The sequence below is a fragment of the Patagioenas fasciata genome, chromosome 2 (genome assembly GCF_037038585.1).
Source record: "Patagioenas fasciata isolate bPatFas1 chromosome 2, bPatFas1.hap1, whole genome shotgun sequence".
Lineage (NCBI taxonomy): Eukaryota > Metazoa > Chordata > Aves > Columbiformes > Columbidae > Patagioenas > Patagioenas fasciata.
In genome coordinates, this window is record NC_092521.1 from 22,205,123 (window position 1) to 22,221,603 (window position 16,481).

Genomic DNA, 16,481 nt, shown 5'->3' on the forward strand with positions numbered 1-16,481 from the left:
ACCAAAAGTAAAAACAAAGACACACAACTATTACTTTAAACACAGCTTTACACCAACAACATATCTGTCTAACACAAAGTATTTTAATGCAATGCATAAATTAAATCTGCAAATCTGTTACCAAATCATATCAAAACCCTGTGATGGAAATTCTGGCCTCTGGGAAGTCAGCAGGAATTTTGGCACTGATTCCCCAGGAGCAAGGATTTCACTTTACAGGTATACAGATAAAATTCACAATAGATTTAGAAATAACATTAACAAAAGGAGCAGGTCAGCAAAGTGTGATTTCAAAGTGGGGTAGGAAACATAAGTTCAGTTTTACCATCTCTTTCAGGAAGATTGTAGATACATATTCAGAAACAGACACAAGTACAGTTCACGCACTGACAGCTTGGTTGCTTTCTAGAGTAAAGCAAGTGAAGTAAAAGGTTTTCTCTTTTCTCCAACTCTAAGAGGCATTTCTGCAAAAAGCCCTCCTAAACACTCAAAAAAGGAACTTAGTGCTATCCAGTAATAGCATTACATAGGGGAAGGTACAATCAATGTATTTAAATTCTCTATCAGTCATGACAGAAATGACAAATGGTACACATGGAAAACCTTTGCATGAAATCAGAACTAGAGCATTTAGCAAACTCAGTAGTTGCATCGCACACAGAGATGCATTTATAACTCGTATTTTTGTGAGGCAACACTTCAGACCACATACAGCCTTGTGGCTTCCGCTAGCTACATCAAGACTACACCAGTACGGGCAACATTCCTAAGTTGCTGGATTAACTACAAACTCCAACCAACTGCTCTCTACCTTCAGCTTAGGGCAACAGCGGCACAGAGGGGGTACGAGTACTGGGAATGGACATAAACAGGAGCACTTATTGATAACTCAGAGGACCAGTGAATGGGGGAAGAGGAGCATGGGAGTAGGTCACAACAACTACAGCAATCTGAGAAGGTTTGAATCATCTTTATCTCCCTGCCCAGTTTTCCTGAGATTATTGGTCTGTTTCGAAGTGATGGAAAGAAGCTACTACTTCCATAGGAAATGTACCCAAAGTATGGAGACAGGGGGTGTGATGATGCTTCTGCCACCCTCCCTGCTTATTTGGCATGCACATGTGCTGGAGAAATCTGTTCCATAAAATGTGTGAAGTCATCTGTTCTCACACCAAAGCAAGAGGTTATATAAGAAAATTTGACAGTCTGGATCACAGGTTTTGTCTGATGTGTTCCTGTGCTCTGTGAGGCGCAGCAGCTGCCCCCACTCTGCCCAGGCAGTACTGCATAGCACCACGTGTAGGTGCCAGAATGTGACCTACTCACATACAATAAAAGTAGCTCTTCAGTTTGCTTCTGCTCCGTATTACAAAAGAAATACAGATAAACCAGAATATTGCAATTCGAATAGGGGCAGAATATCTCCCACCATTCACTGAGGATCCTCAGCTGCCATATTCTGCCTTGGAAAATGGAGGGCAATAAGCACATTATGTGCACTACCTTAAACTTCTTTGGTTTTGACACTAGAGAAACAGTAATTTATTTGTGTAGAGGTAGAAAAGGGAGAAAAGAAAGGGGAAAAGGAAAAGGTGGAAGAGAGAAGTGGAGCATGTCTCATACTTCACCTTATCACCCCAATATGCTGACATACTATGTCCTTGACAATGTACAATATCCACTTTCTTTTATGTCAGAGATATTACAACTATAATTAATATACTGTATTTTTATTACTTTATAAAATCAATATGTATGTAAAATCTATTGACGTGATTCTGTGGTTCAGCTGTACAAGGAAATAATTTTATAAAAGACATTCCTTTTCTGTTAGAATTTCCACCAGTACAGAAATAAAAATGATGTTATGATTTTATACTTGTATCCATTAACATGGTCTTCTAGTCACATTATCAGTCTCTTAATCTAACTATTGCAAAATCATTCCAAGTTATACTTGTCATACAATATCAAAAAAGTAGCCAGAATGCAGCAATGAAGAGTACCAACACACAAATATTAACTTTTTCATAATGATATCAAAGGGAAAAAGAAATCAGTGAAAAATAACATAAAACCAGGAAACAGAAAAAGCAAATAATAATCAAACAAATAATTGCAGTAAAAGATACTCCCCTGAAAGAACAATATGGATCAAAAATGCTATAAAATAGAATACAGATGAATTTTTTATATACCTTAGTAAATTATAACACACAATAATTCCCTCTAACTGCATGTAATTTGTTCAATTAAATACGTATTTGGGTAGAATATTTATTAAAGGAAAGAAGATTCCTTTGCTATGTGAGATGGTTTACTTCATAGGAAACCCTATTAGCCAGCTCTGGAGTGTCACTGTAACCTCAACAACTTCAACAGAAGAAAACAGGTACACGGACCAATGCCAATACAGAGGAAAACACAGGAGACTGAATGGAGAGAGAAAGACATCCCTGAATGATAGAAAGGCATCACTGCGGCTAAACTGGCTAAAACCGTACTAAACATTAAAAAAAATACATTCCAAAACATTATTAATATAAAAAGGATATATAGCATTATCTGAATAAGGATGTATATACCCAAGTATTTATTCAGATACCTACAGCTCAGGCGGAGGTCTGAAGTATCTCTAGTTCTGCCCACAACTTCTCTATGTCACAGCCTATTTTTTTTTTTTGTATTTCACAGCTGCCCTAACAACAGCCCTACAAGACTATATGGCATTGTCTGAAACTACAGAATATACTTTCAAAATCTTGCCTGATATCTGTTCCCTTTCATTTATCACACCTGTCTGAATTCAGCTGCCATTGCTTGGAATGTCAACTGACTCTACACTTCCCCAAAGAAGAGCAACCTGTCTCCATCTACTGCCAGGGCTCTGCAGTTGTTCTCCTGCCTGGGTGCTCACCATAAAGAGCACTTTCCCAGTTATATTCACAACTTAGTATTTCCTTCCATTTCCATCTTACTCAGCTATTTGGAATGAATGAGTGTTCCATCAACTGTTCTGTCAGAAAAGAGCTGATTAAAAACATGGAAAACCCAAATACTGAATCTTGTCTGTATTGTCATGTTCTAACTAAACATTTTTTTGGAACTTGAGGAGATCTTTTAAATTCAATTTTTCCCTAATCTTTCACCTTTGCTAAAGGTCCAAAATCAGAAAATCTCATATCCACTCTAATTTTTCAAAACATCTCCAACTCTGTTGTTTTGGTTTTTTTTCACTAATTCTTCCAAAGTTTCAAAGCTTTTCAAAGTTATAAAATGATAAACCAACATTTTCAAATGTGAAGGAAAATCTATTCATTGCACTACCTTCAAGAGACATAAACCCCAAATTTGAAAAGTAAAAAACCCCCTTGTGATCATTCAAACCTAACTTAAAATATCAGATTTAAAAGAAACTACAGATATTTGCTGTTTTGAAAAAAAAAAACTGTTCCTGTAGAACAGTTTACTAGTCTCACAATAATCTTTCTAAAAATGTATTTTAGTCTAGACATTTCAATGTGCCTTGCTAGGTGCCATGTTGCTATGTATCCACACCATCTTCAGACATTGTGACAGCCACCCTTCCTCGCAAAGCAAAAGGTTTAGCACTAACCTCCCAAAGCCTTGAGCCAACGGCAGCAGGAGCTGTGTTGAGCCATTAATTGGTTAACATGAAATACAGCTATTTTCAATTTTTCTTTAGCTGTTGATGTTAGATAGGTGTTGACATTTTCAAACTGTCTACTAATTTTAGGCGTCCACATTGAGACAGTGGTACTTTAAGTTAGAGAGTTACTGAGAATTTCTGACTTAACCGTCAGTCAACTGTGCATTCTCAGATATCAGTTGTTCTCTGAGGGAAACAATGATATTGTGTAGCAGGGAGTATTGTATATAATTGCATACAGTATAGAAGGGAGTGCAAAGAGGAAAAACGTAGGAAAGATCTTTAAATGTCTCCTGACATTATTTGGTTTCCTTAGACGGAAAAAATGCTATAAACTTATTAATAAAGGCATTTTTCTCCTGAAACATACAAAATAGTTAAAAATAGGAACACTGCAGTTAAACACTTAATTTCTATGCCATTCTAAGACACATAACCTTGTGAATTCTGTTATTCTCAGAAAATACCTGCAATTCCTGATACTATCCTTATTCACTTCAAACTCCAATAAGCACAAAATCAACAGACTTATTGACTTCAGTAATAAATTCTAATCTTAAACTCCTGAAGATTTTGTTTCTGAAACTGAGAAAGAGACAAAGTAATTTCTGCGTGGCTCCTATTTGGATCATCATTCCACAGTGTCTGTGCATGGGATATGTGAGCTGCTTACTCTAGATATTGAATTTCATGCTGGGAGCTAGGAACCAAAACTTTTTAACGGCCTAATTTTTATTACATTCAGCCAGAAGATATTTATTTCCACCCTGTTTCCACTATCAACAGTTTTTGCTGTCTTCTAAAACGAAATTGGTTTTTAGAATCCTCAGTCTGTGTATTTTGACAGTTCATGTTCCTGTGTATTGTATTTTGTGCAAAGCATTCCACACTCTACTGTCAAGATTTCTAGTTTTCCATTTATCCAAAGGACTGAGTCTTTCAAAGTAGTTAACCACAACAATTACAGATAATTAAAAATTGTATCTTGTAGATGGTTGGTCTGATGAGCAAAACAAATAATGTCTCATGCATTGCAAAATGGAGCCAACATGGCTGCTGAACAGAGAGAAAAATATTTCTTCCCCTCCTCTATCAACACCATAAACCATTTCTGTGAGACCTATAGTCTACTTAGATTTTACGCATATTTTTATGGCACACTCATAGCATAACATAAACAACTTGGAAGAAATATGAATGTGACCTTTTCAAACTTGGTTAACACCAGTTTTTCACTCTTTCCATTTCATTTTCCTCTCCTTTTCAATGTGTAGCAGGCCACAATTGAGCACTTTTGAAAAAATCACACTTTGGAGTTATAAATGACACAGAAAGGTGTATAAAACTCAAGTTCTTTGTTTTAGTACAAAAAAAAAATACTCTTTTAAAGAAAACATTCAGGTAATGAACTTTGCTGTCAATGAGAGTGAAGAACAAAACTGAAGAAACAGTGGTACAAAGAACACAACATTAGTAAACAATCAAAGGTTTATCATCTGGGGAAAGGTATATATGAAAGGTAGTGCAAAAGAAATAAGCAATTTTAATGTCCAAGCACACAGGTAATAACATCTACCAACTGTACACGTTACAGTTGAAAAAGTGTATACGCTCAACAGCACAGACATAACTGGAGCCCAGGATTAGGCCTTTCTGAAAATTTGATTCTACCAGTCCAGCTTACCAGATAAATATATATAAAATTTCCAAAAGCACATAAAATTGAAAGTCCTTATGAAACTATCACCCTACCTACACTGAGATATATAGCATTAACAAAACAATGTAACTAGTTTAACAACAAATTTATGTTAGAGGTAGCTCGCACCCTACAGTGAGAGTTATATATGCTGCAAAAAGTACAACACTAATATTAAGGAAATATTTACATACTGAAAGTTGTCCAGACAAGAACTGTGGAACATCCCTTAACATGCCAGGACTCATAGGAGAAGTCACTGAAATAGAAGGTCGGTCCATTTTTTGAGACTCAAATGAACTAGAACCTGTAATTATAAATGAAAATATCTTATAAATAGTAGCACTTATGGATATTTCACAATGATCTTCAAAGAAAAATTTTACAAGTATAACCAAACATACAATAAAGTTGGGATAAATATAACTTTTTTATCTAGTTATAATTGCCAAATAATTATACTCAATCTTTCAGTGCTCAGATACAATTAAAAGCTTCCCAAGTTTATCAGAGCTGCAAAATGTCATCTGAAACATATGGAATGAAAAATAGTTTATTCAGATATTTCCAACTGTAATTATGTCAGTAAGTTGATGGCTCAATATTTCGAAATAGTCAAGTGAATACTTTACTGTGGTCAGAGGAATTCAATCTTCTGAAGCGCACTTATTATTTTGTACAATCAGACTAATTTTTAATTAGACTTTTACAAAAACATCAAAATGAGCATAATATTTTGTGCATTTTGTTTCAAATTTTGAAGGTCTGCAAACTCTCAGAGGACAAGTTTTGACATATAAAACAAAGTAAAAGTAAAGTATTTTTATAAATACAAAAGACATTACACATCTCACATTAAATGGATTTTATTTTAAGACTTGGCTGATCAGTGGAAAATTATTGGAGGGGTTTTTCATATTATTATAATCAAGTTTATGTCACTGCATTTATTCATGGCTTCTATTATAAAGGAGTTCTAAAACAATGATAAAAAATAACTCCAGGCTGAAATCCATCTTATCAGATCTAAGCCAAAGAACAAGTTATTTTTCCCCACATGAAATACCAGTTTAGCCAATTTAAAGAGTTCTGAGTGATTCTAATAAAGTAGAAGTGTTCTGATTTCAAAATAGCTGTCTCTCAGGTTTCAAATAAAGAACATTTGATCCCTATTTTGAGTTTATAGGGTACAATTGAAATGCAAGACAATAAAATCGGAAATTAAAAACTACTATTAATGTTATTGTATATTAGTTAGAATGATACTTTTCAATCAAAAATTGTCTAAGCTTATAGTCAAATGTCAAGCCTAAATCAAAATATCCCGACTTTAATAGTTTATTATTAACCAAAGGTAGACAGACAATTCAGTAAGGTGACATATTGAGACAAATATGGACAAAGAGATGAGAGCTATACTGACTATAGATGACATTTTTCAATTTATTTGTGCTTACATAAAAGAGAGAGAAGATTTTCCTACCCCATAATTGAAACTTACTGGACTCCAGCTGTGCATGCGTGCTGTCAGGTATTCTGGGAATGTCCCTGAAATCAGGAAAATTAAGACAGGCTGATCCTTTGTCTAACAAGCATATTCAAAATTCAGTTACACTATAACACTTCCCAAGCCACCACTTAATGCCTCAGGAAAGGCAGATGATCTGCTGGCTGTCTTCAGCCAGGGGGAAGATTTATCTTTTATCTGATATAAGTAATTTCAGTGGTAAATTAAAACCTACAGAACAAGTGGATTGGTGAATGCAGGAGAGAGGATGCACAGTTACAAATAAAATAATTCCATAAATTTAAAAACAAACAAACAAACAAAACAATCTCAGAGTTAATGGAAGAATAAAACTGTGAGTAGTACTTTATTATGACATTATACATTCATTAAATTTTTTGGACCCTCACTCAAACATACTTGACTGTCAATAATGCTTATCCCAATATGTCCTTTACCGTCCTTCAACCTCAAATTTGGACAATCTTACCTTTTTCATGACTAAATAAGACGAGCAGCTTCATTTGGCAACATTGCATACTTGCATGCACATGAGATGTTGCATCACCTGTGTTAAATTGTGTGTACAGCTCTGTAATTTTAAAGAACTTGGTTGCAATGACTAAGCACCTCATAATGCCCACCCACCCCCCCAAAGGAACAGATTCTTCCTATGAGGGGCAAACATTACTGTATGCTAATGAAAACTATCAATATACTACATAAATCATGTTGGAGGTATTTGAGCAAAACCAAGCAAGATGAAGAACTTCATCTCCAAGTCATGCCAAGAACAACATTTAAAATCACGCTGTGTGTTTGAGTGCGGTTGGTTTCTTCAGCCTGCATTGGGTGTAGGTGCCCAGATGCTGGCCATGGGGCACCATGCCGGGCACAGCTGGTTCCAGACGGTCCCAGCCACCTCAAACCGACCCATCCCCGGGCACAGCTGGGACCCTCAGCCCAGGTGGTGGTGCCTTTGTGATAAGGTATTTGAGAAAGGATTAAAAAAAGCTGTGCTGCAGCTGTAATAGAGAAGGGGGAGGACAAACAAAAACAAACAAACAAACAATGAAAAACCCAAATAAACAAAAAACCCAAACAAACAAATAAAACAAAACATGGGAGAAGCACCCCAGAAGACACCAAGACCAGAGAAGAAGGAGGGGGAGGAGGACTGATCGCAACCCCCATCCACCTGCACCATTCAGTGGGTGGGAGGCAGAAGATGCAGGACCAAAGGAGGGCACTTGAGCCTGGGAAGAAGGGAGATGAGGGGAAGGTGGGTTTAGTTTTGTTTTGTACATTTCTCTCTATCCCATTCTGTTATTAATCTTCCCCAAGTGGAGTCTGTTTTGTCCATGATGGTAATTGCTGAGTGATTTCCCCATTCTTATCTTGACCCACGAGCTTTTCTGTCTTACATTCTCCCTCTGTCCTGCTGAAGAGGGGGAGGGAGAGAACAGCTCGGTGGGTGTCTGGCAGCCAGCCAATGTCAACCCACCACACAGGTATGTCATAAGGAACAGAAAGTTAAAAATCTTTTCAGGGATATCTACTGTCTCATACAATTAAAAACAAACAAAAAAAAAATATTAAAAGATTTTAAAAAACTTATCTATTTCCTTTTTGGTGCATAGTTTCCAAACATTTTTCAAGACTCACTAGAAAGACAGCTTTACTAAGCAGATGGAAGAATCTTTCCAAATGAATTGATGGACAGCACCAATAATTCACATTAATTAGAAGGCATGCAACTGGCGTAACTGCCCACTATAGACAGAAAAAAAAAAATCACTGTCTCTGTTGTTAGCAAGCAAAATTTGCCAGAAACTTACAAGAGCTATTGAAGACATATATATTTGAGTTTGCATTTTCGATACCTGTAGAATTTATAAAAGCAGCCAATACTGGCCTATTACTTTACATAGAAATACACTCCTGAACCTGTCATTTTAAAAATTTCTTTCATATGAGCTTGAGAAGAAAACCTTAAAAATATGTGTCATTGTTAACAGACTGAGTATCTTTTCTATAGGTCGCTAAAACAATAAACTTGAAAGCTCTGAACACTACCATTTATGTTCCTAAAACATACAGATCCCAGTATTTCACAGTCCTGTATTTTTACAAGGACCTCCCACTGAGATAAACAGATGTAGGAGAAGCAGAAGTACTTCTAGCTATCTCTTTACATTGTAAGATACAGAAACATAGAACAGCTTGCGTTGGAAGGAACATTCAAAGCTCATCTAGTCCAACCCCTGCAATGAGCAGGGACATCTGCAACCAGATCAGGTTGCTCAGAGCCCTGTCCAGCCTGGCCTTGAATGTCTCCAGGGATGGGGCGTCTACCACCTCTCTGAGCAACCTGGACCAGTTTTTCACTTGTAAAAAATTTTTCCCTCATGTTCCATTACAGGCAGATTGTGTACAATAATGTGTCATTCCTTCCAAATTCAAACCAGTAGTAACTGTGAAAATAATACGCATTTTAAAACAACTCTTCGTGAAAATTAGCAGAAAATAGATAAGTTCTCTTTCTCAACTAGGTTAATTGTTAGTAACTGTCTGAAGAGTTCTGGCATGAGTTAGTGCATGGGTGCAAAGACCATCAAGAGACTGTTTCAAAGTACTAGAGTACACCTTAATGCAAGAGAGAAATCCTTCAAGTGGGCATCAATTATTCAATCAAAATAATTATCACTTCAGTTATCTTGTAAATCTGAACATGTAATGATTTTAAATACATTGAAACTTTATTCCCTGAGGCAGAACACAGACACATGGCATTATGTTTCCTTGGGTAAACATAAGATATTAATTTCTATTGTCCATTTGATTATGACCAGAAATCTCCTAAACTGAGAAGATAAAATGCATTTCAGTTCATCAGCTCAAATTTCATCAAAAACATTTCTGAAGTTGTATTGTTAATGTCAAAATCCAGTTACATCTAACCAGAATGCAAAATCTTACCAACTTGCAGAAAGTATTCAACACTGAGACTTCAGTTATAAACTCATTTAGATTAGTAACTGCAGTTTTGGAGGTGAAAACCCTCTTTTACATCTACATTGGGAATCAAGTACACAGAACAACTTTTTTAGCCCTGATCTGGCTCAGTTCTTCAGATTATGTGTCAAGCAGTTAATACTGAAGAAGGCATCTTGAGAGCCCACATCACTTTCTTTCAGGAATTACAGATGAGCTGCTCTAGTGACAGTAATTGGAGCACGTGGTAGCACAATAGAAGACATGGTGATTAGGAAGGTGCACAACAGAAGACATGGTGATTAGGAATGTAAACAACAAACAGTAAAAGTAAAAGCCTAGGAAAAATACAGGAGGTTTAACGCAATGAAGGGAATGCAGAAAGAGACAAAAAAATCAAATATTTTCAAGATGCAAGAAGTTCCTTGAAACTTGTGCTGTTTGAGAAAAAATGTGCCCGTGTTAAATGAATTTGAAACCTCCTTTTCCAAGACAATATTCTTCTAGCAATGTAGTCTGTCCCTTAGCATTACTATTATATCTACAACTCCCAAGTTATGCAAAGGTTTTTAAGATGAGGGAGATGATACAGCCTTTAAACTAAAGGAATTGCGATTCAATATGTATGTAGGAGATAACCACTCAGCTGACTGAAAGATAAAGCAGGTTTTGTTGCTGTCAAATTCATTTGAAATTGTCAAACCAAATTAAGTTCCCACACATTAAGTTCCTGATGTGTCAAACACATTAATTTCCTAGTAGAGCTGAACCCATAAGAAATTATCCTTGCTGAAATTCCATCTTCACATTACATGGTTCTGGAATTTTTTTTAGTACTCCTTAATTTCTAGTTGTTATGTTACCCATGCTTTTTACATATGAAGGCATCTTATATGAATTGTGTGCCTCATACAAAATAAAGCGATAAATATTATTTATAATTATTTCTAATTATATAACCTTAGAACAACCCGGGTTGTTAGGGATCTTGAAAGACTATATTGTGCAACCTCATGTGGTAAGATGAGGTTACCTAGTACCCTGTGCAGTTGTGTCATATACATCATAATAAGTTCAGTATGGGAAAATTAAAAAATCTTAACAACTCTATGCTTCTTCAAATTTAGTGGCAAGAATCCTCCTCTTCGTATCCCTGGTGTAATCAACTATGGAACTTCCAATGGAAAAGCAAAAAAAGGATGGATGTGACTGTAGGCTGTAGGAACTTGGAAGAAAAAGAAGACATGAAATATTCTAATATAAAAAGTCTACTATAAAAAAGGAATTAGAAAATCCCTACTGCTATGCAAGAAAAATTTAAATTCAGATACTGAGGGGTAAGTCTGAAAGATAAGAAAACTGGTCTTTAAACTGAAAATAGATTTAGATAAGATACAAGGAAGAAATTCTTCACCATGAGGTTGGTGAGGCACTTTAATAAATTTCATAGATTAAGATTATGAGAATATGGATTAGAGACTTTCCAAAGTATATTTATTATGTCATTAACTTACTGTATTTTGGGGAAAATTCTATATTATTCATTCTCAGTAAATAGAGTTCATCATCAGCTCACAGACCAAATACGAATACAGACTCATAGAATCTTAGAATCATTTTGGTTGGGAAAGACCTTTAACACCACTGAGTCCAACTGTTAACATAGCACTGCCAAGTCCACCACTAAACTGTGTCCTTAAGAGCCACATCTACACATTTTTTAAACAAGTCCAGGAATGGTGACCCCACCACTTCCCTGGGCAGCCTGTTCCAATGCCTGACAACCCTTTCCATGAAGACATTTTTTCCTAATATTCAATCTAAACATCCCCTGGTGCAACTCGAGGCTGTTTACTCTTGATCTATTTGCTTGTTACTTGGGAGAAGAGACCAACACCCTTCATGCTACCACCTCCTTTCACAGCAATAAGGTCTCCCCTCAGCCTCCTTTTCTCCAGGCTAAACAGCCTCAGTTCCTTCAGCTGCTCCTCATCAGACTTGTGCTCCAGACCCTTCACCAGCTTCATCACCCTTCTCTGAACTTGCTTCAGCACCTCAATGTCTTTTTTGTAGTGAGGGGCCCAAAACTGAACGCAGCATTTGAGGTCCAACCTCAGTAGTGTCACTGTGGGATGATCACTTCCATCGTCCTGCTAGTCACATTATTTCTGATATAAGCCAGGATGCTGTTGGCTTTCTTGACCATCTGGGCATGCTGCCAGCTCAATCTCAGCCACCTGTTGACCATCAACCCCAGGTCCTTTTTGGCCGGGCAGCTTTCCAGCCACTTTTCCCCAAGCATTGTATGGTGGTGTTGTGACTCAAGTGCAGGACACAGAAGTTGCCTTGTTGAAATTCATACAATTGGCAGCCAGGTCTGCTGAATAATGGTGGAAAGCCGCTTGGTGAGCACCTCTGGCAGCTCACTCAGAACCCTTGGGGCGACCCCATCTGGCCCCATAGACTTGTGTGTGTGTCTAAGTGGTGTAGCAGGTCGCTAACCATTTCACCTTGGAGTATGGGGTCTTCATTCTGCTCTCTGTCCCTGTCTTTCACCTCAGGGGTCTGGCTAGCTGGACCACAACTGGTCTTACCATTAAAGACTGAAGCAAATAAGGCATTTAGTACCTTAGCCTTTTCCTCATCCATTGTCACTGTGTTTCCTCCCACATCCAATAAAAGATGGAGATTCTTCTTAGTCCTCCTTTTGTTGCTAATGTATTTATAGAAACATCTTTTATTATCCTTTATGTCAGTAGCAAGATACAGCTCTAGTTGGGCTTTGGCCTATCTAATTTTCTCCCTGCATAACCTCACAACATCCTTGTAGTCCTCCTCAGTTTCCTGTCCTTTCTTCCAGAAGTCATAAACTCTCTTTTCTTTCCTGAGTTCCAGCCAAATCTCTTTGTTCAACCAGGCTGGGTTTTTTTGCCCCTGCCAGCTCATCTTTTAGCACATTTTATAAAAAAGGAAATGGAGAAATAAAAGTCAAGAGTGAAGTTATTAACCAAGGATTGCAACAACATAGAGTTTAACCACAGTTTCAGGGCCAATATAGGCTTAATCACTAATGAAACTATCACGGAAGGGAACCTGGTTTTGACCATATTAGCAGATAATGCCTGAGACCCTCTCAGACAATACAGGATTTCACACCAGCTCTTTCTAATTATTGGCATGATCTTTCATTCTAGCTATGCTTTTCATTTACAGAATTTTGCATACAGTTTTACTCTTTACAATGTTTATGAATCTCTTTGATATGCTCTGCCTTAGAAGTGAAATTTAGCAACATTTTCATCATGTTTAATATAAATATTTCTGAAATTACTTACCCTATTGGTCTTGAAACTACAAGTTCCACTTGTGGCTCAGGCTTGGATTCTAAGATGATATTATACACCTCCTCAAAGGTGGCTCCTTGTAGTAGCCTTCCATTCCATTCTAATACTTCATCACCTATAATTTCAGTAATACAACTCTGCTTAGGACATTTGCTGTGAACTGAATTTAAAATGATAATTTAACTCATTCTACTGTCAGTTTACTGAATTGTTAAACCTGTGATATAGAACAAGTTTGGAGTCCTTCACACAGGAAAATCCTGAGTACTAAAACTTTTCTGCAGCTCAGCTTCAAATATGTGAAGTTCAATGAAACAGTAATATCATCAGTAGGACAACTATTGAATTAGATATAGCTCTTACTTGCTTTAGCAGTTGTGACTTTAAAGAAACCACAACATGCTCTTTAAAGCATGCAGATCTTTAAAATAGCATATCTCATCAATTTACTATTTTGGAGATCCATTTACCTCTACAAGTTTAATATTTAAGGTTCAGATGGTTCTTATGTTAAAAGTTATATTTCTTGCAATTTCTCCAATCTAGCAATCCGTGGTTTGCATGTGGGTATAGAAGCAGTTTCTTAGCTGAGCTCCTTCTTTTGGCATATTTATATTAGTTTCCTTTGCTCTAAATAAAATACACACCACAAAGCAACTGGGCAGGACATTAGTGGAATATTATTTTGAGTATAAAAATGCAAATTAAAATGTTAAAATATGAGAATTTATATATTTCACAAAAGCAGTAATGTCAATAATCTAGTAACTAAATGTCAGGTTGATTTCTGCAGTAGTTCATCATGCCTATTTTACATATTTTCACATCTAATTAAACTCCCTGGTTTATTTTCATGTTTAGAAAAGTAGCTAAGCAGTATAGATCGAGAGTAGATACATACCTGGCCTAAGATGCCCCACTGTATCAGCTAAGCTTCCTTTTTTAACTTTGGTGATAAATGCGCAGAGCCGACCTGATTCAGTCATCTTCCCTCCTACTACCTGTTTCAAAGAGGAAGTATTTTCATAGAATGAAAATTATTTTAAATGACTTAAGTGTCCTGGAAACTGAAAGAATAATTCATTTATTTCCTTGGTTTTCAGATAGCCCAGGTAAGACAGATACACTTGAAAAAAACACCAGAGAATTTTGGCTATCACGGGTTATGTTTATGTCTATTCTGGCTATTTGTGTAATTTGAACACAATGCAAATACAGAATGCTAAATTTTTTAAATTTTAGCAAATATATGTGTAGTATTTCACTACATCATAAATTACCATCAAAAAAAAAATAAGGTATTGGTCATTAGATTGCTTACTTCAATACTTTTAAAATGAAAACATGTATTAATGTAACAGAACTCACGATGTTCACACTAAGCATCAAATGTCTCTATCAATTAATCAAACCCACTTTGGCTGGACAAGTCAGATTAAAATACTTGTCATACTGAAGATTTCTCTACAGTAAACTTCAACAAGTTTGACCTTATTATTTATCCTAGGATCAGGAGATCCAAATATCAGAGTTGGTTATATCTGCATTATCTTCAAATTTGTGAGGTTTCTTAAGGTCTTCATATTGGGATTTAAAATTTGTAATACTAAATCCAGTTTAGGTTACTTTCAATAACGTAAATCTCTGAAAATTCAGGTCAGGAATAACTGCTGAAAATCACTCTTTTCAGATATCTGTTGAGATTAAAAAGTAGTTACTACTGAATCTAAATGGTTAATTAATCTCAGTGAAGAGTTCACCTTCATAATAGATAATTTAAAATGTTAAACATAGAAGTTTAAATAAAAAAATATTTCAACATGGCACTGTTAGCCTCTTCTCTTGCAATTTCCAGCCCCAGCTCACTCAGCCATTCCTCATAAGACTTGTTCTCCAGATCCTTCACCGGTTTCATCACCCTTCTCTCAACCTGGTCCAGCACCTCAATGCCTTTCTTACAATGAGGGGCCCAAAACTGAATACAGCATCACTAGCCTCACCACCAACAAGGACAGTAGCATGATCTCTTCCCTAGTTCTGATGGCCACACTACTCCTGATACAAACCAGGATGCTGTTGGCCTTTTTGGCCACCTGGGCACACTGCTGGCTCATATTCAGCCAGCTGTCAATCAACACCCCCAGATCCCTCTCTTCCAGGCAGCTTTCCAGCCACACTTCCCTGAGCCTGTAGCACTGCCTGGGGTTCTTGTGACCCAAGTACAGGACCGGGCACTTGGCCTTGTTGAACCTCATACAACTGGCATCAGCGAAATTATCCAGCCAGTCCAGATCCTTCTATATGGCCTTCCTGCCCTTCAGCAGATGAACAGTCCCATCCAACTTGGTGTTGTCTACAAACTTACTTAGGGTGCACTCAATCCCCTCATCCAGATCATTGATAAAGAGAACTGGCCCCAATACTGAGCCCTGGGGAACACCGCTTGTGACCGGCCACCAGCTGGATTTTGCTCCATTCACCACAACTCTTTGGTCTGGCCCTCCAGCCAGTTCTTCATCCATTGCGGAGTACACCCAACCAGGTCATGAGCTGCCAGCTTCTCCAGGAGAATGCTGTGGGATACGGTGCCAAAGGCTTTACTGAAGTCTAAGTACACACCATCCACAGCCTTTCCCTCATCTACTAGACAGGTCACCTTGTGTAGGAGGAGATCAGGTTGGTCAAACAGGACCTGCCTCTCACAAACCCACATTGACTGGGCCTGATCACTTGTTTTTCTTGTATGTGTCATGAGATGTCCCTCAGGATGATCTACTCCATGACCTTCCCAGGCACCGAGGTTAGACTGACAGGCCTGTACTTGCCCAGATCTTCCTTCTGACCCTTCTTGTAGATGGGCATCACGTTTGTCAAGTTCCAGTCAACTGAGACCTCCCCAGTTAGCCAAGATTGCTGATAGATAATGGAAAGTAGCCTAGTGATTGCCTCTGCCAGCTCACTCAGCACCTCTGTACATATCCCATCTGGCGCCATAGACCTGTGGGTGTCCAAGTGGTGTAGCAGGTCACTAACCATTTTGCCTTGGATTACTGGGGCTTCATTGTGCTTCCCATCTCTGTCTTCTGGCTCAGGGGGCTGCGTACCTGGAATACAACTGTTCTGACTATTAAAGACTGAGGCAAAGAAGGCTTTTAGTACCTCACCTTCTGTCACTATGTTTCCTCCTGCATCTATCAGGGGATGGAGATTCTCCTTAGCCTTCCTTTTATTGCTGATATATTTATAGAAACAATTCTTGTTGCCTTT

The 16,481-nt window shown here is 37.4% G+C and overlaps 1 protein-coding gene across 37 annotated transcripts in view; it reads right to left on the bottom strand.

Annotated features, from left to right (window-relative positions):
- Nucleotides 1-16,481, bottom strand: part of RIMS2 (regulating synaptic membrane exocytosis 2) — a 466,824-nt gene that overhangs the window by 204,422 nt on the left and 245,921 nt on the right. For all 37 annotated transcript variants that reach the window (XM_071803874.1, XM_071803876.1, XM_071803871.1 and 34 more), the window contains 4 exons: nucleotides 14,116-14,215; nucleotides 13,206-13,329; nucleotides 6,871-6,917; nucleotides 5,564-5,676 (listed from right to left, as the gene is read on the bottom strand). In XM_071803874.1, coding sequence (XP_071659975.1) covers nucleotides 5,564-5,676; nucleotides 6,871-6,917; nucleotides 13,206-13,329; nucleotides 14,116-14,215 — 384 coding nt within the window. The remainder of the gene's footprint in view (nucleotides 1-5,563; nucleotides 5,677-6,870; nucleotides 6,918-13,205; nucleotides 13,330-14,115; nucleotides 14,216-16,481) is intronic.